This window comes from Pseudonaja textilis, chromosome 2 (assembly GCF_049901715.1).
Source record: "Pseudonaja textilis isolate UNSWEBS1 chromosome 2, rPseTex1.2, whole genome shotgun sequence".
NCBI lineage: Eukaryota > Metazoa > Chordata > Lepidosauria > Squamata > Elapidae > Pseudonaja > Pseudonaja textilis.
In genome coordinates, this window is record NC_141991.1 from 7,724,876 (window position 1) to 7,745,075 (window position 20,200).

Below are 20,200 nucleotides of genomic sequence, written 5' to 3' on the forward strand. Positions count from 1 at the left end.
CTCAAAAAGCATGCCACCCCCTCTGTAAGTCATGGCCTTCTAAGAGTAATAGTCTCTTATTGGTTAAATTCACCCATTCCTTCAACCATACTAAAGAGGCCGCACCATAATACAACTCCCAATTTGGGAGTGCCAGCCCTCCCCTGCTCTTCATATCCTGCATTGCCTTTAAGTTTATTCTAGGTTTTTTCCCTTGCCAGATGAATTTTGCAATTATTTTGTTAAGTTCTTCAAAAAACTTTTTGTGTACTTTAATTGGAATCGTCTGAAATATATAGAGGAATTTTGGAAGAATATTCATTTTAATAGCATTTTAATAGTGACAGTTGCAGTTTGCCCCATGTTTCTAAATCCTTCTTTACCCCTTGCATTAATTTGTCATAATTGTTTTCCTTTAGTGTCTTACAATGTGCTGTCAACCATATTCCTAAATATTTAACTTTCTTTATCACTTGTAGTCCCATAAACTCTTCTAGTTCTAATTTCTGTTTTCCTGTTAAATTTTTAGTCATTAATTTTGTTTTCTTCCTATTAATTTTTAGTCCTGCTACTGCTCCAAATTGTTCTAATTCATTCATCAATTTTTGTCCTCTTTCTATTGGTTCTTAATGAAAAAAACATATCATCCACAAACGCTTGCAACTTATATTCTTCTTTCTTAACCTTGAATCCTTTTATGTCTGGGTTCTGTCTAATTCACATTAATAATGCTTCTAGCAATAATATGAAGAGCAGGGGTGAGAGTGGGCCACCCTGTCTGACTCCTTTTTCTATTTTTATTGGGCGGATATATTCCCCGTTTATTATAATATTCGCTTGTTGTGTATCATAAATGGTTGTTATAATGTTTTCAAATTTGGTATCTAAATTCATATTATAATTTTTTTGGATTAAAAATTGCCAATTTAAGTTATCAAATGCCTTCTCTGCGTCTAAAAACATAAGTGCTATTTGTTTTTCGGGGTGGGCTTCGTAATATTCTAAAACATAATACTATTCTTAAATTATTCCTGATTTGTCCGCTCGGGAGAAATCCATTTTGGTCTTCATATATAAGCTCATTTAAAATTCTTTTTAGTCTACTTGCTATAATAGAAGTAAATATTTTGTGGTCAGTATTTAGCAAAGAAATCAGCCTATCGGGGGTCCGAATCCTCCTTGGGGATCAGCTAAATCAATGCCCCCTTCCATGAGTCCGGCATCCTGGCTGCCAATAAGATGTCATTAAAAACTTCCACCATAAGAGGTCCTATTCTGCTGTTGCCTTGTACGGCTCCCCTGGGATCCCATCTGGTCCCGGGGATTTGTTGTTTTTCTGGTTGTCTATTGCTGATTTCAATTCGAACCAAGTAATGTCTTTGTTTAATAATTCTTCCATTTCTTCCCCATTGCTTTATCCTTCATTGCATCTAAATAGTTTCTTATCCGATCTTTGTTCACTTCTTCCTTTTTATATAGCTCTTCAAAATATTTATGGGCAATTTCTTTTTTCTTTCTATCCCTTATTGTATATCCCCTTTTCCATCTATTAGCTGATAAATCAATCTTTTTTCTTTCCTTTTTAAAAATCTATATGATAACCATCTCCCTGGCTTACTGGCATGCTCAAAATGCGTTTGTCTAGTTGTATTCAGATTTATAATCAACATGTCACAATTATTTTATTTTGAACTGCAGCAGCCCCAGTTGGAACTATACACAGGTAAAGGATATTTTTCTTCAATTCGATCCTATTCAGTTCTGTAGGCAATTATACATTATTATACATACGCATCTAAGTTCAATTCTGCATGCAATTATTATACATTATTATACATACACATCTAAGAAGTTTTATTGGAAATCACATCATAAAAAGAACAATAAACATTTTTTCTTCTCTTAGTTCTTTCTACCACACATAACAGCATAAATTAACCGTATCTTCTTTGAACAGCCCAATGTGCTGTATGGAAGGGCTTCCCAACACGGATCTGTCTCTCATTCCATGCTCCTGAACAGCAGAGCTAACTGGACCATTGACATCAATACGGCATGCCTTCCACATCCAACTCTGCCATCCGGTGCATCAGAAGAGAGCAGTTGCCCGCATTCTAGTTAACACCCGTTGTTCCATCTCCTTAAGCAGGCTGTAAATAGGAAACCTCATGGAAAGCCATGCTATATTACTACCAAAGCGACATTGACAAACTTATTGAGGTTTCTCTGTGCACATATTAGGATAGACTTAAATCGCTTGGTGAAGCTCTGTGTTAAATATACCGGTATACAGGAAAGCTAAGATGTGAGTGTAAAACAGGCAGGAATTGCTGTAAACGGAGAAGAGGAAATTCTTTCTGACTCTGAAACATGTAAACTGTGTGGCAATTGCTGTGTAAAGCCCTCCAGTGGGCATTGTTGGGGTACAAAGGCTTTGAGGGAGATTTCCTTGTGTTGTTTTTTCTGTGGAATAAAGTTTTTGCTTACAATCTTGTCTTCAATGTGTTCAGTTTGAGGCTGGGCACATCTGGCAAAGCGCCTGGAGCAGGAAAGGTGAGGAAAACCAAAAGTGCCTTTGAGTTCAGAAGGATCTTTTTTGCTTCTTTCAACAACTTTGGAAGTGCAATTCTTGAGGGGGAAATGGGGAATCCGCCAGGAACCCCCTTCTCCCGCAAACTGGAAGCAGGCTTCGTTAGGCTTGGAGCTGCTTTAACTGGGAGAAATATTTGGCAGAGTAATTGATTTGCAACAAAAAGTGAAGCACCAACTTTTGTTAAGTGAAACATTTGGTAAAGTGAATTTTGCTCCATTTTATGACCTTTCTCGCTACAGTTGTTAAGTGAATCTTTTTTCCCCATGCACTTTGTGGAAAGGTCGCAAGAGGAGATCACGTGACCTCTGGACACCGCAGGGGAAGTCCCGAGTGGGCGGCGCCTTCGGTCCTTTCGAGTATGGGAGGAGCTGGACGGGGAGGGGGGAGGAAGTGTAAACGTTTCCTGCTTTGGGCTCTGCTAAGTCCTGGCTGGGACTCTCCCGAGAAGAGGGATCCACGGGTGGGGGAGGGAAGGGAGGGAGGAAGCGTGGCCGGCGGGGCTGCGAGGAAAGCGGATCGTGGATCTGTTCCTGCGCGCATCTTTTGGGGAGCGGAGTCCGGGAGAGGAACAGAGCCGCCTGTTTCCTTTTGAGCGCCAGGTAAGAAGCTCCTCCCTCCCTCCCTCCTTCCTTCCTCCCTCCCCTTTTCCCACCTGGGGAAATGCCTGGACAGGTGAGCCTTCCAGGCAGCGTCTGGGGGCGCCCCTAAGATCGCTCCTGCCGCCCCACTTCCTCCTGGGGAAGATGATTCTGCCGGCCCTTCCTGATCGTTTCCCGGCACTTTCTCTTCCCCCTCTGGGGCTGTTTCAGATCCGGAAGGCTCCGGGTTGAATGGCTGCTAAAGCGGCCGGAGGGAAAGGGGGCGATCCCTCCCAGGAGCTGCTGTTTCTGGAGAGACCATCGGGCAAAGGCTCCTTCCGATGCCCTTTAATAGAATAGAGTGGAATGGAATGGAATGGAATGGAATGGAATAGAATGGAATAGAATAGAATAGAATAGAATAGAATAGAATAGAATAGAATAGAATAGAATAGAATAGAATTCTTTATTGACCAAGTGTGACTGGACACACAAGGGATTTGTCTTGGTGCAAATACTCTCGATGTACATAAAAGAAAAGACACATTCATCCAGAATCATAAGATACATCACTTAGTGATAGTCACAGGGTACAATAAGCAATCAAATCATATTAGGAACCAGTCAATATAAAGCAACAAAGTTACAGTCATACAGTTGCAAGTGGTAGGGGATGGGTAGTAAGGAGTGATGAGAAGATTAATAGTAATAGTAATGCAGACTTTGTAAATAATTGGACAGTGTTGAGCGAATTATTTGTTTAGCAGAGTGATGGCATTTGGGAGAAAAAACTGTCCTTGTGTCTAGTTGTTCTGGTGTGCAGTGCTCTATAACATCGTTTTGAGGGTAGGAGTTGAAACAATTTATCTCTGGGATGTGAGGGGTCTGTAAATATTTTCACAGCCCTCTTTTTGACTCATGCAGTATAGAGATCCTCTATTGAAGGCAGGTTGGTAGTAATTGCTTTTTCTGCAGTTCTAATTACTTTCTGAAGTCTGTGTCTATCTTGTTGGGTTGCAGAACCAAACCAGACAGTTATAGAGGTGCAGATGACTGACTCAATCATAACTCTGTAGAACTGGATCAGCAGACAAAGTTACAGTCATACAGGGAGGGGATGGGTGATAAGGAGTGATGAGAAGATTCACAGTAATAGTAGTGCAGACTCCTCAGGATTGTCTTTGCCCGAGTTTCTTCCATTCCTGAATTGCCTTTCACTGTTTAATTTAACTCTGTTTTTAAAGCCTGGTGTGCATTTAAAAAGCCTTGTGTTCATTTAGACAGGTATGTCTTCCTTTTCCTGTAGGCCAGCGTGTCTCAACCTTGGTGACTTTGAAGATATGTGGACTGCAACTCCCAGAATTCTCCAGCCAGCAGAGGATAGCTCTCTGGGGAATTCTGGGATTTTAATACTGCTAAAGTTGAGAAACATTGCTGTAGGCTATTCCAAAGGGCAAATCCCACCTGTGAAAATGGTTTTGTTTCTCCTGGGATGATCTGATGGGGAGGGCGAACATTATGCCGGTCAGGATTCTGGTGACCAAGAGTGCAGAGAAGAGCAACAAAGATGATTAGGGGACTGGAGGCTAAAACCTTTGAAGAACTGGGTATTTGAAGAACTGGGTATTGGCAGGAAGTGGGTATTTCCCAGGGAACAAGGCTGGATGCACAGTATGCCCTCTGGCGATTGGCAGGCCAGAGTCTCATGGGGGGGGGTATCTTGCTCCTTTTTTGACTTGTGGACTTCAACTGCCAGAATTCCTGAATCAGCCATGCCAACTCTGGAATTCTGGAAATTGAAGTCCACAAACTATAAACGGGCCAAGGTTCCCCACCCCAGGTTTAAATAGAAGGATACATTTAGAATAAAGGTGTAAATGCTTCAGCTTACTGAACCAGAGGCTCAAACGTACTGACGGATACGGAGAAGGCAAAAGGCACAAATGGGACAGATTTGAACACCTCGAAAAAGGAGAAGTATGCTGTAAATTGGGAGAATCAAGGAAAACTATGCTATATTACTGCCAAAGCGACATTTACAAACACGTTGAGGTTTCTCTGTGCACACATTAGGACAGATTAAAAATAGCTTGGCTGAGCTCCGTGTTACATATATAGGTATGCAGGAAGGCAAAGATGTTAGTGTAAAACAGGCAGGAATTGCTGTAAAGGGAGAAGAGGAAATTCCTTCTGACTCTGACTTTTAAACTCTGTGGCAAATTGTGGTGGACTGACAATTGAAAAAAAAATGGGAGACGCAGGGAAGACGTCTGAGCAACTGCCAGCCCCGAGAGCCCTCGGGTAGCAGTATTTATTAAGAAAATGCAAATACAAAATCAAAACAATGACTTCAACATTAGCTCAGCAGCATTATCTAGCTAGGCCTCAGCGAAGGTGATAAAGTTCCCGTGAGAAAGCAAGGCACCAAAGGTCTCATGGAAATGGCTCGGCTAGGTACTGTGAACTCCCACGCACATTCCTGGTCTCTGAGCTTAGCAGACCATAACAGGATCAAACTCTCATCATAAAGACACTACTGCCCTCATGAGGAGCGTTTGTGATACCCCAGATCTTACAAAGCTGTACAAGAACTTGCAGAATATGATGGATATATTACCACATTCCCTCCTTTTTTATTTATTCAAAGATAGGGGGTGTTTCAGTGGCAAAATACACAGTTCCTCGCAAACTTGGTTTCGTATACACTTAAGGCTGAGGCACACATTTGAAATAGATTAGGAATACATTGAATACAGCAACATAACATAATAAGTGTAATAACAATTATTACAACTAATTGAAGCAATAAACGTAACCATGAGCTGTCAGGAAGCCAATCCCATAGCAAAGCCCAAAGTGACTTATTGAAGCCATCTTTTCCTGCTTCGTGTTCAGCTATGCGGTCTTCCATATCATGAACAGTTCTTGTAATGTTAGGCTCATAATTATGTATAAAAACACAACAATGTAAATGAATTAAAGCACAAACTCCTAACATTATATCTAAAGCATAAAGTAACTTGGCAATTTCAGACACTTCTTCATTTAACATCTTAATATTCTCAACAGTATCATAAAACATAGCAACAGTAAAATTATTTAAAATATGAATATCTCTATAGTTCATAGCTATTCAAAAGGTGGGTACATGCATACAAAGCTAACAATTAGTTACATTTAAACTCTTTGCTGCAATCCGAACGTCCTTGATGTAGGAATTTTCCTTCCATAAATTATCACCAAGGTCTCTAGTTTCTGAGATAATGGCTAGCTCTCCGCCCCGTATTAAGGTGGAGGCATAAGCGAATGGAAAAGAAGTTGTGTAAAGTAACTTAGGCAACTCCAATTGACACCAATATTGTCCATAGTCTGAAACAGAAACATTAAACAGGATCAGAGTTGTAGCACAGGCTGAAGATATAATATCCTTATCAGGTCCCGAGTAAAGAATGTCTTGATCCTTATGCCAGGACCAATATGCTGGAAAAATCAAAGGATGCCGCTGTTTGCAGATCAATTTAGTCCGATTCCCCAAAGGAACCTGCTGCATACAAGTTGGCAACCTCAGATAAGCAGTCATCTTTTCCCAGCTTTCACAGCGCCACGCCTGGACTGCCGGCATCAAGAGAATCAGGAACCACGGACCACTGAGAATCAGGAACCACAGAAATGCCATCCTGCTCCTCAGGAACCTCCTTCACTGGTGCCTGCGAAGGCGCCTGCGAATGATCAGGCCGGATACATCGACCAGGAACCCAACGAATTTGACCAAGATGTTCTACTGCTGCATAACCACGTCCCCACGTAATCAGCTCAGCAGGAACCCATGCCGGATCCGGAAGGAATCGCACCAACACTCGAGGCCTCACTGCATCTGTAGAAGGAGAAGAAAAATGCCTGCTGGCCGCACTCGCAGGGGGTTACCAGACAAATTTAAAAATTTAAAGTATATAAAGCTAGATTCAAATGATCTTGAATTGCCGGAAGCCCCAGGAGCTTCCCTCCTTTTTATTTAATTTAGCTAACATGTTCTTGAGCGTGCCATTATAACGCTCCACAATAGCCTGTCCTGTGGAATTGTATGGAATTCCAAATTTATGTTCCACGGACCACTGTTTGCAAAACTGATCAAAGACTGTGCTCCGATAAGCTGCACCATTGTCTGTTTTTAAAGTTTGAGGCGTACCAGCAACTGAAAATGTCTTAATGCAATGATTGATGACATGTTTAACCGCTTCACCTCTTTGAGGAGTAGCCATTAGAAATCCTGAATAAGTATCCACTGTCACATGTATATACTTCCAAGGTGCAAATGATGGATACTGAGTAACATCCATTTGCCAAATCATTGAAGGTTTCAACCCCAGGGGTTGACTCCCATAGGAATAGCTGTGCCTTGCTTTGAACAAGTTGGACATTGTTGAATTATGGCAGCAGCTTCTGCAGCAGTAAGTTTGAATTGGTGTGCCAACGCTTTAGCATTTTGATGAAAATAACTATGGCTGTCCCATGGCTGAACAGTGAGAACTGAAGTTACAGCACTGTCAGCTTTGGCATTACCTTGTGATAAAATTCCAGGCAAATTACTATGACTACGAATATGAGCAACAAAACACACATGCACACGCTGCTCCAAACATCCTTGCAATAACAAAAGCAATCTTAAAATATTGGGTGATATTCCAGGAGACAAATAAGAACCTGCTACAAAGGGTAACAAATTATATACATACAAAGAATCCACTATTAGATTAAAATCCTGATTTCTAAAATTTTGAAAAGCCAAAACTACAGCAGCAAGTTCTGCCTGCTGGGCAGACTTCTGCTCTGATGTCACTTTTGTATGCCAAATTCCAGATTTATCTTTCCAAACACAAGCACCAAAAAAAAAACAATTCCTCCATCAGTAAAGACTGTAGGAGCATCTGATATAGGCTGATTTAGGTCACACCCTGTCCCATTGATCTCTTATTTTGCTGACTTTGACCCCCTCCAGGAGCCCGACATTGCGCTTTAAAATGTCCAGGCTTCCCACAATTGAAACAATTTCCTTTTTAGCATTTCCTGCCTGCAGAGCCAGAGCTAAAGTCTCCATGTTAAAAGACTGACTCCCAACCTTCCTACATGCATTAATCAAATCTGCGATCTCTCTCTCCACTTGCTACAAGTGGATTCAAAATCTTTTTAAATCTGTGTTAGCTTGTTCTACTGCTAACTTCAAAAGCAATTCGTTCCGGCGAATTGATTATCAATTTGTCTTTCAATAGCCACTTTCAATCTGCTAATGAAATTTTCATAGGGTTCATTGTTCCCTTGTTTGATGTTAGTGAAAGTTTTCGCCACCTTCGCCGTCAGGAGAGCCCCATGGCTTGGAAAATTAATTGTGGGAGAAGAACGAACCCCTCCTCAGGCATTCCATCTCTCTGTTGTTCCACTGTTGTAAAATTACCAGCTCCGTAAAGCTGATCTGGGGTAACATTTGCTGTTCCCCTCTGAACTGCCAGCTGTCTCCATTTCTGATCTAACACCAAATATTGAGCTGGAGTTAAAATCATATTCAACAGAGCTCTCCAGTCAGCCGGAATCATTTTATTTCCATAGCCAACTGCTTCTAACAATGCCTGAGCATATGGCGATCTAACACCATATTCTTTTGCTGCTTGCTTAATTTCCTTTAAAACTCTGAGAGGTAAAGGCTTCCACACCCGCTGCGGATTTAATGCAGCGTCCACACCAATTTCTACTGGATTAAGTTGAATCTCTACTCCAAATTCCACCAAGTCATCTCCTGATAATTCCCCTCTATTTTTTGCTTCTTGAATAGCTGCAGTAACTGCATCTACTTGAACTCTTAAAGGCAAACTCTTATCTTCTGACAAAGTATTTTCAGCGCCTGACAGTCCTCTGGATTTATCTGAAGGTGCTGTCGGCGGCAATAAACGTACCGCATGGTAAGGCGGCAAACCTTCTTCGGGGGATGCTAGGAGCGGTTGTTCATGAGTAGTTAACGCATCCATAACCACCCTCCAGGTTAACAAAATTGAAGAAGGGGCACGAGGTTCCTCGTGCAAAAATTTCCCTATCTTTTTCCAGGACTCTACTTTAATACTACCTCCCTCTGGATATGACTGAATATGTTTCCAAACATACTGTAATAAGTCCTCAATTTCTTTCTTTCCTACGGCATGTCCAGTACTATGAACTCCAAAACCAAAACTATTCCCAGTGATCCCTCTCAATTCCCTGATGTGCTCTTTCTGAGCCTTCGAGAGATCTCCCCACATACTCACGAAAATAATCTATCTCCCTCCAGCGAAGAAGATGAGGGCCCAGTCGACGTCTGCGACGATGAGTATAGGATGCGGGAAACGTATAGCCTTCCAAGCTATCACATCGGGGTCACCACTTGTGGTGGTCTGGCACTTGAAATGAGACGCAGGGAAACGTCTGAGCAAATGCCAGCCCCGAGTAAACTCAGGTAGCAGTATTTATTTAAGAAAGAAATCAAAAGTACAGAATCAATAACAAATGACCTCAACCGAATGAGAATATGCAGCTGTGGAAAGTCCCATGAGAATATACAGGCACAAAAGGTCCCATGGGAATGGCTCGGCTGTGTACCATGAACTTTCACCTATATTCCTGGTCCTTTTAAGCTCGCAGATCAAACAGGATGAAACACCCATTGCAAATGCAATACTGCCCCACCAGGAGTGTTTGCAAACCCTAGATCTATGCGAAATAGCTGTACAAAGGATTTACAGAAAATGATGAATATATTACCACAAAGTCAGCCACAAATTTTTGTTGTTAAATGAGACGTTAAGTCAATTTTGCTCCACTTTGTAACCTTTCTTGCCTCAGTTGTTAAGTGAATCACCACAGTTCTTAAACTAGCAACATGTTTGTTAAGTGAATCTGGTTTCCCTTTGTGACCTTGTCGTAAGGTCACAAAAGGTGACCCTGATCCTGGGACACCACAATGGTCATAAATATGAGTCAGTTCCCAGGTGTCTGAATTTGGATCGCATGACCATGAGGATGCTGCAACGGTTGTAAGTGTGAAAAATGGAAATAAGTCACTTTTTTCAATGCCGTTGTAACTTCTGTCACTAAACAGATGGCTGTAAGTCGAGGCTGCCTGTACACTTTAGTTGTTTTTCTTCTGAAATTCATAGACCTTTAAATATTTCCTGCCTCAGGCCTTTGACATAGTTAAGTATATTAAATATTTCTTGGCTCAGAGGTTTTCTTCAGCTTCAGAGGGAGAAAATTATTGGGTCTCCCTTAGGGATCATCAGGGGGTCCTTTGGCTCCCCATTTATTAGGTGTAATATTGGAAAAAGCAGATTCTGTGGGGGTCCCCTTTTCTCTTTATTCTCCTCTTTTCTGGCAAGGGAGCCACCTCTAAGTTGTGTCGCTCTTCGACATGCCCCATCGACCCTTCAAATATAGGCAATCCTTGACTTACAATCACAACTCAGTCCAAAATTTCTGTTGCTAAGTGATACATTTGGTAAGTGAATTTTTGTGCCATTTGAGGATATTTCTTGCCAGGGTTGTTTGGTGAATAACCGTAGTTAAGTTAATAACACAGTCGTTCAGAAAATCTGGCTCCCCCATTTCTTGTCCGAAGGTCGCAAAAGACGATCCCATGACCCAGGGATACTACAGCCATCATAAATGTGAGTCAGTTGTCAAGCAACTGAATTTTGACCACGTGACCATGTTGATAGTGTCACTGACCTTCTTGAGTGGGAAAAAGCATCCTAAATCACTTTTTTTGATGCCCTTTGGAACTTTGAACTAAACAGACGGTTCTGAGTCTAGGACTGCTTGCAAAGGAGCAATGGAGTATTTGCTATTAAGGGACAATCCTGATTGTTTGTTGTTCTATGGAAATACGTTGTAAGTTGAGAACTCCCTGTCAGAATAAGCACATGCAGACAGACTCCCTTTCCTGACAACAGGACGAGTTTTGAAGGAGATCGGACACCCCTTTGCCTGTGATGGTACTACAGGGTTTCCAGCCTGAGTGGGGTTGGACTAGAAGACCTCCCAGGTCTTCTATTCTACTATTGACCTGACCCTTTCCTAAGAGGTCTGTAGGGGCGTGGATAAGCTCACCAAGGTGCCTACCGTCCTTGTCCTATTGTTTCTTTTATTTTTCTTATATATACCCATTTCATGTATTCATAATGATGTATATACTTATACCTATTATTTTGTAAGCGACTGACAAATCAAATAAATAAATAATAAAGGTCCCACTCAGCTCTGTTCTTCTGTAATTCCCTCCTAAATTTGCTGCTCCACATCCCCTTCCCTTCCCTCCTCCCATCCCTGGGCGTCGTCCCCTCCCTCTGCCTGCTGTTTCTCCGGCTGCCTGGGCCAAAGAAGCAACGGGGACTCGCTGCCCATCCCACTCAGGACCGGTGGAGGGGCTAAAGAAATATAATTTTAGTCCAGGGTGGGGAATGAGGGCCCCTTTATCACTGGCGGACTTCCACTCCCAGAGATCTGGAGCCAGCTGTGTCAGGAGTCCTAAAAGGGGCCATAGCTGAGCTTCCAAGGCAGGTAGGAGGATTCCACCCTCCTCCCCAGATGTGCCAATCTCCCAATAACAGAATATCACAATTGAAAGCATTAAAATAAAGCATTAACTACTGCAAATGTATCTCTTAGACGGAGACATCCATCCCTCCTCCTCGCCTCATCCTCAGGGTCTCCTTCCCCCTCAGCCTCATCCTCAGCCTCATCCTCAGGGGTCTCCTCCCTCCCTCCTCAGCCTCATCCCTCAGGGGTCCCTCCCCTCCCTCCCTCAGCCTCATCCCACAGGGGTCTCCCCTTCCTCCCCCTCCGCCCTCCCTCCTCCTCAGCCTCATCCCTCAGGTGTCTGCCTCGTTCCTCTCCTCAGTCGCTCTCTCGCTCCTCCACCAGCCCAGGAAGAAACTGCTTCAAAGAACCGGCAGGGTGGCTTTTCCTGTCGGCGCAGCTCCTCCGAGCGCCCGTTCACCCCCACCCCGCCGCCCGCAGTTCAATCCAGTGCTCAATCTGCCTGCCTGCCTGCCTTCGTTTCTGGTTGTTTCGGAGCAGCTTCGGCTGAGTAAAAGAGGCGAATAGTTATTATTCTCAGCCAAAGCTACTCCGAAACAACCAGAAACGAAGGCAGGCAGGCAGAACGGAGCACTGGATTGAACTGCGGGCGGCGGGGTGGGGGTGAACGGGCGCTTCGGAGGAGCTGCGCCGACAGGAAAAGCCACCCTGCCGGCTTCTTTGAAGCAGTTTCTTCCTGGGCTGGTGGAGGAGCGAGAGAGCGACTGAGAGAGGAACGAGGCGGGAGGAAACCGAAGCCGCTGAGCCGGAGAGCAGGACGGGCTTTGGTTGCTTCCTCCCTCCCCTTCTTTCATTTGTGTCCTTGATCCCTGATCCCAGCAGCATTCACCGAAGGCGAAGAAAGCCGCCATTTTTATTTTATTTTTATTTTCTTTGCGGTCGGTACCGTCCGCGGCCCGGTGGTTGGGGACCCTGCTGCAGAACACGGAGGAGAAAAAGGCGGGAAAAAAGGGAAACGCCCCCTTTCTACTTACAGCAACCAATCATAGTGTAAGGTTGCACCCCGTATAATCAGTTACAATTGTGTTCCGGCCTATTGTAGACTTTACTGTTCCAGCTACTAAATTTAATATTCTGCATGCTCGTTTGCCCTGCTTGGAAGCTGTGGAGGCTTTTCATTAAGAAGAAGACTCGCATATAATCCTCTGAATTATTCATTGTTAGGAATGTTCATGGAATACGTTGTGTTTTTCCCCCTCCCGTCAGAATAAGCGCCTGCAGAAAGACTTCCCTTTTCCTGACAACAGTTTTGAAGGAGGAGATTGGACAACCCTTTGCCTGGGATGGTACTACAGGGTTTCCAGCCTGAGCAGGGGGTTGGACTAGAAGACCTCCAAGGTCCCATCCCAGCCCTGTTATTCTGTAATTCCCTCCTAGCTTTGCTGCTCCGCATCCCCCTCCCATCCCTCCTCCCGTCCCTGGGTGTCGTCCCCTCCCTCACCACCAACGCCCGTTTCTCTGACCGCCTCAGGAGAAGCAGCCCTGCCCAGCTGACCCTTTCCCCGGGGCAGAAGGCGGACGGGCAGGCAGGGGAAGTCCCGAGTGGGCGGCGCTTCGGCCCTTTCGAGAATGGAAGGAGCTGGACGGGGAGTGGAGGAAGTGTAAACGTTTCCTGCTTGGGCTCTGCGAAGTCCTGGCCGGGGCTCTCCCGAGAAGGGGGATCCACGGGCGGGGGCAGGGAGGGAGGGAGCGTGGCCGGCGGGGCTGCGAGGAAAGCGGATCGTGGATCTGTTCCTCCGCGCATCTTTTGGGGAGCAGAGTCGGGAGAGGAAAAGAGCCGCCTGTTTCCTTTTGAGCGCCACGTAAGAACCTCTCTCCCTCCTTCCTCCCCTTTTCCCACCTGGGGAAATGCCCGGACAGGTGAGCCTTCCAGGCAGCGTCTGGGGTCGCCCCAAGATCGCTCCTGCCGGCCCCACTTCCTCCTGGGGGGAGATGATTCTGCCGGCCCTTCCCGATCGTTTCCCGGCACTTTCTCTTCCCCTCTGGGGCTGTTTCAGGTCCGGAAGGCTCCGGGTTGAATGGCTGCTAAAGCGGCCGGAGGGAAAGGGGGCGATCCCTCCCAGGAGCTGCTGTTTCGGGGAGGGGGTTGCTCTGGACGAGCCCCCTCCGGAGAGAGCATCGCGCAAAGGCTCCTTCCGATGCCCTTTCATCCTCAGGATGGATTTTGCCTGAGTTTCTTTCCTCCCTGAATTCCTTTTCACTGTTTCATTTAACGGTGTTTTTAAAGCCTTGTGTGCATTTAAAGAGGTATCGCCCTTTCCCTGTGGGCCATTGTTTCTCAACCGTGGCAACTCGATGACATCTTCCTGAGTCAACCTGTGTCCGGAGTTCTGGGAGTTGAAGTCCACCAGGCCTAAAAGGGGCCACACTTCCCCACTTCTGCACTAGGCTATTCCAAAGTTACCTAAGTTTCCCAGCTGGGAAAAAGAGTTATTTTCATCTTCCCTGATTCTCTGATAAGGGAGGGTGGACATCTAGATTCTTCCACTGAAAGGGCTGAAAGAAAGGAAATCTGTCCTGAGTGTAGGGAAGGGTGACAGAGAAAAACCACAACAGTCTTGCTAAACGTCCTTATTGGTGCAGGTTGTCAGCATGGCTATTTTGGATCCTTAGTGTATCTCCTGTCAACCAACCAGCTGTCTTTCCTGCTTAAATTACCCTCAAAATGATGCTACAGAGCACTGCACAACAGAACAAGTAGACACAAGGACAGTTTTTTCCCCAAACACCACCACTCTGCTAAGCAAATAATTCCCTCAACACTGTCCAACTATTTACTAATCTGCATTACTATTAATCTTCTCATCCTTCCTTTCACCATTCTCCTCCCACTTATGAATATATGAATATAACTTTGTTGCTTGTATACTTACGATGTTTATTGACTGTTTACTAGTATGATTTGATAGTCCCTAGCTTATTATTATGTTTCCTAGTATGTCATTGCTTATTTGTATCCTATGACTACTGCTAAGTATTATACTTATGATTCTTGAAATATGTGTATTTTCTTTTTATGAACACAGACAGCATATGCACCAAAACAAATTCCTTGTATGTCCAATTACACTTGGCCAATAAAGCATTCTATTCTATTCTATTCTAAATTCTGTTCTATTCTATTCTATTCTATTCTATTCTATTCTTAAGTAACTTCAATATAAAAGTGTGCTGAAGAAATAATTCAAGGTCTTTCCTAGCCTTATGAGAGAACTCAGCTTTTTCCAAACCTGAATACAGGTATAGTTGATTTACCAGCACACTTAGGACCAACATTTCTGATACTAAGCCAGGCAGTTGTTAAGTGAGTTTTCCCCCCTTTTACGACCTTGCTTGCCCCAGTTGTTACATGAACCTCTGCAGTTGTTGAGTTACCAACAGCTGTTGAGGTAGCGATGGTGACGACAATCTGGCTTTTCTATTGACTTTGCCAGATGGTGGCAACAGGGGATCACAGGATGCTGTAACCATCAAAAATAGGAGTCAGTAGCCAAGCACCAGAATTTTGATGGTGTGAGTGTGGGGATTCTGCAATAGCTGTGTGAAAAGCAGACATGAGTCACTTTTTCAGCATCGTTGTAACTTCAAAATGGTCACTAAATGAAAAGTTGTAATTTGAGGACTACCAGTATATGTGTGACTCAGAGAGAATTGGACTCTGCCTCTTTTGTTGGTGCCAAGCCAGACCAAGTACTCCTGATTTACAACTAGTAGTCCTTTAATGCACACATTCATGGCTGAGATAATCTGCCTCTGAATCCAATCCCTGGTCCGTCCACACCTTTCAGTTTTCCTCTCACCCAGAATGAGCTTCTGTGTGTTGTTGCTGTGGCTGCAAAGGACTCACTTAAAGGGGTTCCCTGGTTAGCCAAGAAATAGGCTAAAATCAGCCTTTTGCACTGGAGGCTCAAGAATATCCTTAGGATGTTTGATAGCCAATTATTCCTTTGCTGTTTGTTCCCCTCTCCTAGACCCCCTCGTGGCCATGGCTTCATCTCCCGGAACCCCAGTTCTTTGTAATGGAGGATCAACAGCGGCTGAGCTTCCAACGCAGGTAGGAGGATTCTCCCCTCCCCTCCCCAGGTGTGCCAATCTCCCAATAGCAGAATATCACAATTGGAAGGGATCTTGGAGATCTTCTAGTCCATCCCCCCGATTCAAGCAGGAGACCCTATACCCTTTCAGACAAGTGGCTGTCCAGTCTCTCCTTAAAAACCTCCAGCCCACAATTTCTGAAGGCAAACCCTTCCATTAGTTAATTGTTCTCACTGTCAGGAAGTTTCTCCTTAATTCCAGGTTGCCTTTCTCCACGATTAGATTCCATCCACGGTTTCTTCTCCTGCCTTCTGGTGCTTTTGAAAATAAGTTGAGCCCCCTCTTGTTTAGGGCAGCCCCAGAAATATTGGAACACTACTATTGTGTCTCCCCTGATCCTTCTTTTCTCTAGACTGGCCATATCCAGTTTTTCATATATTTTGTCTACAGGCCTTTAATTATCTTAGCTGCTCTTCTGTGCTTCCAAACTCTGAACATCTTTTTTGTAATGTGGTGACCAAAAGTGAATGCAGTATTCCAGGTGTGGCCTTACTAAGATTTTATAAAGTAGGACTACTACTAAGCCCAAGGTGAAAAGAAAAGTCCAGGCTTGACTTTTGCACAGAAATTAAATGTTGAACTCCACTTCCCTTGATTCAGCATGATTCAACGGGTCACCACAGTGGGTAAAATTGGTGTTGGGTTTGGCCAACTTACCCAAAGTCTAGCTCATCAGCGGAAAGCAAAGTAATTTGGGGTTGCTGCTCCTGTGGAATCAACCAAACCAATAAAACATTAACTAGATGTATCTCTAGCCAGAGGCACTTCGTTTCTGTAAAAGTTCTCCAGAAGAGATGTCTGTCAAGGAATTGCAAGCAGCTGTCAAGATGAAGTCAGAGACACATAATCTGGATTTGTAGTTCTTTATGTAAATATCAATAGATTTAACATGCAAATTTACAGCAATCTTTGTCATCATCCACAAAAGAAAGAAGGTAAGATAGGAAAACAGGAACATCCTGAGGTAAATCTAAACCACCATGCAGAACACAGAAAGGGAAAAAGGAGGGAAAAGGGGGGAAATGCCCCTTTCTACTTATAGCAACCAATCGTAGTGTACATTCCATCCTGCATAAGTCAGCACTCTCTAACGAATCAGTTACAATTGTGTTCTGGCCAATTGTAGACTTTACTGTTCCAGCTACTATATTCAATATCCTACATGCCCGTTGGCCCTACCTGGAAACTGTGGAGGTTTTTAATTAAGAAGAAGACTCGCATGTAATCCATTGAAGTGTTCATTGTTAGGAATATTCATGAAATACATTGTGTTTTTTCCCTTGCCTGTGTCAGGATTTGGTATCATTTGAGGATGTAGCTGTGTTTTTCTCCATGGAGGAGTGGGCCCTGCTGGACTCTGAGCAAAAAGCCCTGTACCAGGAGGTCATGCTGGAAAACAAGAGGAACGTGGCCTCATTAGGTGAGAGATACTGTTAAGATACTGACATTTAGTAGCCAAAGGTCAAATCTTATATTAACTTAATGTGGAATTTGTTGTCTAGTTTGGAAATAAACAATCACCAGCCAAAACTTCCAAGAGAAAACAATGGTAATTTTATTCTCTTTGCAAGGTGGGCAAACTACACACACGCAGGTACACTGTATACACCCTAACCATCAATACATTTGCCTTATATTCTAACCAAATTACCTCCCACCTCTTCTTCATCGGCTTAGTAATAATGATGTCACAACCTATCCAAAGTGTCTAAATACGTTATCTCCACCCTTGATTACATCTCCCATGACTCTAATTCTATCTCCCCCTGCCCTTATTTACGAATTTCCTTTTATGGTCCTAGTTCCCAGGGGTTGTCTCTAGAGTAACTCTCAACCGAGTTCATGAGATTAGAAACATATGCAATGTATTTTATTCACAAGCCAGCATGTCTTTTTACAATTCTGTAAAAAAAAATTAAACACAACTTTGTTTCCCACATTAATACCAACACAGCACAATGTTTGGAACAAATGGGAGTTTGGAAGAAGTTTGATACTATTCATATAGAGCAATGGTGCTTGATCCCTTTTGCACTAAAATTTGTGTTAACTTTTTTTATTGTTGCAACCAGGTGACGGATGGGAGATGGAGGATTTGGGCCAAGAGGCAGCAGCACCTTTGCCAAAAGACAAAAAGGAAGTTGTAGGAAAGATGTATGGAAAGCCAAGTTGTGAGCTAAGCCAGTTAACGGGGGAGCTGGAGAATTGCTCTGATCTACCTTGTCCAGATACCGATGTCTTATTGGAAGCAGATGATTGCCATGAAAAGGAAGTGTGTTCAAGGTGTGGGAAAACACTCTGTGATGAATCTGGAAGATGTGACTGTTGCCAAAGCCCTGCTGGAGAGAAACAAGATGAAAGCAGGCAACACCCCAGAAGGAGCCTTCCTCCTCCTTTACATGAAAGAGTAGAAGAAGGAGGGAAAGCATACAAATATACAGAGTGTGCAGAAAGCTTCGATACAAGCCGCTGTCTTCCTTCACATAAAAAGATTCACAAAGCAGAGGATCCACACATATGTCTGGATTGTGGAAGAACCTTCAGGCAGAAAAAACATCTTAATTCACACAAGAGGGTCCACAAAGAGAAGGAGCAGCATCAAGGCTTCCCCTGTGGAAAGACCGTCGGAAGCAGCGCCTCCCTTACTTCCCATCAAAGCCTCCACAGACAGGAAAGGTTGCACCGACGCAGGGAGGGTAGAATGAGGTTTACTCAAAGCAAGGAACCGAATTCCCGGAAAAAAAGACCCACTGGGAAGAAATCATGTAAATGCCTGGAATGTGGGAAGAGCTTCCGCTCTGCAAGTGACCTCACTTGCCATAATAGGATCCATACAGGGGAAAAGCCATATCATTGCGCCGTGTGTGGAAAAAGCTTTGCACAAAAGGGCAATTTCAATTCACATAAGAGGATCCACACTGGAGAGAAGCCGTATAAATGCACAGAGTGTGGAAAATGCTTCAGTGCCCCAGGTACTCTTACTTCCCATAAGAGGATCCACACAGGGGAGAAACCCTATGAATGCCTGGAGTGCGGAAAAAGCTTTAGCAGAAGTGGTGCTCTAACCTTACATAATAGGATGCATAAAGGGGAGAAACCTTATCAATGCCTGCAGTGCGGAAAAAGCTTCAATCAAAAAGTTCATCTTAAATCACACGAGAGGATCCACACGGGAGAAGAACCATTTGAATGCAGGGAGTGTGGAAAGACCTTCCATTGTTCTTCAACCCTTACATCCCATCATAGAATCCACACAGGGGAGAAGCCCTTTCAATGCCTGCAGTGTGGAAAGCACTTTTCCACTTCTGGTGGCCTTCATGTCCATGAACGCAGCCACATAGGGGAGAAACCGTACAAATGCTTGGAGTGTGGAAAGAGCTTCCGTAAATGCGATCATCTAACGTCACACAGAAGAATCCACAGTGGAGAGAAACCATATCAATGCACCAGGTGTGGGAAGTGCTTCAGTAAAAAAAGTAACCTTAATACCCATAAAAGAATCCACACAGGCGAAAAGCCCTATAAGTGCACCGAGTGTGACAAATGCTTCACCAATTCATGGGGCCTCACTTGCCACAAAAGGCTCCATTCTGGGGAGGAACCATATAAATGCTTGGAGTGTGGAAAAACCTTTAGCAACACCTCTTCTCTAACCATACATATAAGGATGCATACTGGGGAAAAGCCTTATAAATGCCTGGAGTGTGGAAAGAGCTTCAGTGATAAAGGTCCTCTTAAGTCACACGAGAGGATCCACACGGGAGAAAAACCATTTCAATGCATGGAGTGTGGAAAGAGCTTCCGTCGCTCTGAATCCCTTACTGACCATCACAGAATCCACACAGGAGAGAAACCATACAAATGCCTGGAGTGTGGAAAGAGCTTCAGGAAAAAAGATCATCTGAAGTCACATGAGAGGATCCACACGGGAGAAAAACCATTTAAATGCATGGAGTGTGGAAAGAGCTTCAGGAAAAAAGGTCATCTGAAGTCACATGAGAGGATCCACACAGGAGAAAAACCCTTTCAATGCATGGAGTGTGGAAAGAGCTTCCGTGAAAAAAGTAGCTATATCGGACATAGCAGAATCCACATGGGGGAGAAACCCTTTCAGTGCCTGCAATGTGGAAAGTGCTTTTCTCGTTCTGATAGCTTTCGTGCCCACAAACGGACCCACACAGGGGAGAAACCGTAGAAATGCCTGGAGTGTGGAAAGAGCTTCTGTACATCCAGCATCTTAACTTCCCAACTAGTATGCCCAGAGGAGGGAAACCAAACCAATGCACCGAGCGTGGGAAGTGCTTCAGTCAAAAAAGTCATCTGAATACCCATAAAAGAA

The 20,200-nt window shown here is 44.0% G+C and overlaps 1 protein-coding gene across 1 annotated transcript; it reads left to right on the top strand.

Annotated features, from left to right (window-relative positions):
- The first annotated feature begins 3,040 nt into the window (after positions 1-3,040).
- Positions 3,041-20,195, top strand: LOC113454235 (uncharacterized). Its single transcript, XM_087927913.1, has 4 exons — positions 3,041-3,171; positions 15,738-15,820; positions 17,155-17,281; positions 17,934-20,195. The coding sequence occupies exons 2-4, from the start codon at positions 15,752-15,754 to the stop codon at positions 20,054-20,056; spliced, it is 2,319 nt and encodes a 772-aa protein (XP_087784039.1). The 5' UTR covers positions 3,041-3,171; positions 15,738-15,751; the 3' UTR covers positions 20,057-20,195.
- The last annotated feature ends 5 nt before the right edge of the window (positions 20,196-20,200 follow it).

What these genes read in the sequence shown, in the direction of transcription:
- LOC113454235 (XM_087927913.1), top strand. Translation starts at nt 15,752, where the DNA reads ATGGCTTCATCTCCCGGAACCCCAGTTCTTTGTAATGGAGGATCAACA. An exon ending in CGGCTGAGCTTCCAACGCAG is followed by an intron (nt 15,821 to 17,154) that starts GTAGGAGGATTC and finishes TGCCTGTGTCAG; the next exon opens with GATTTGGTATCATTTGAGGA. An exon ending in GAGGAACGTGGCCTCATTAG is followed by an intron (nt 17,282 to 17,933) that starts GTGAGAGATACT and finishes TGTTGCAACCAG; the next exon opens with GTGACGGATGGGAGATGGAG.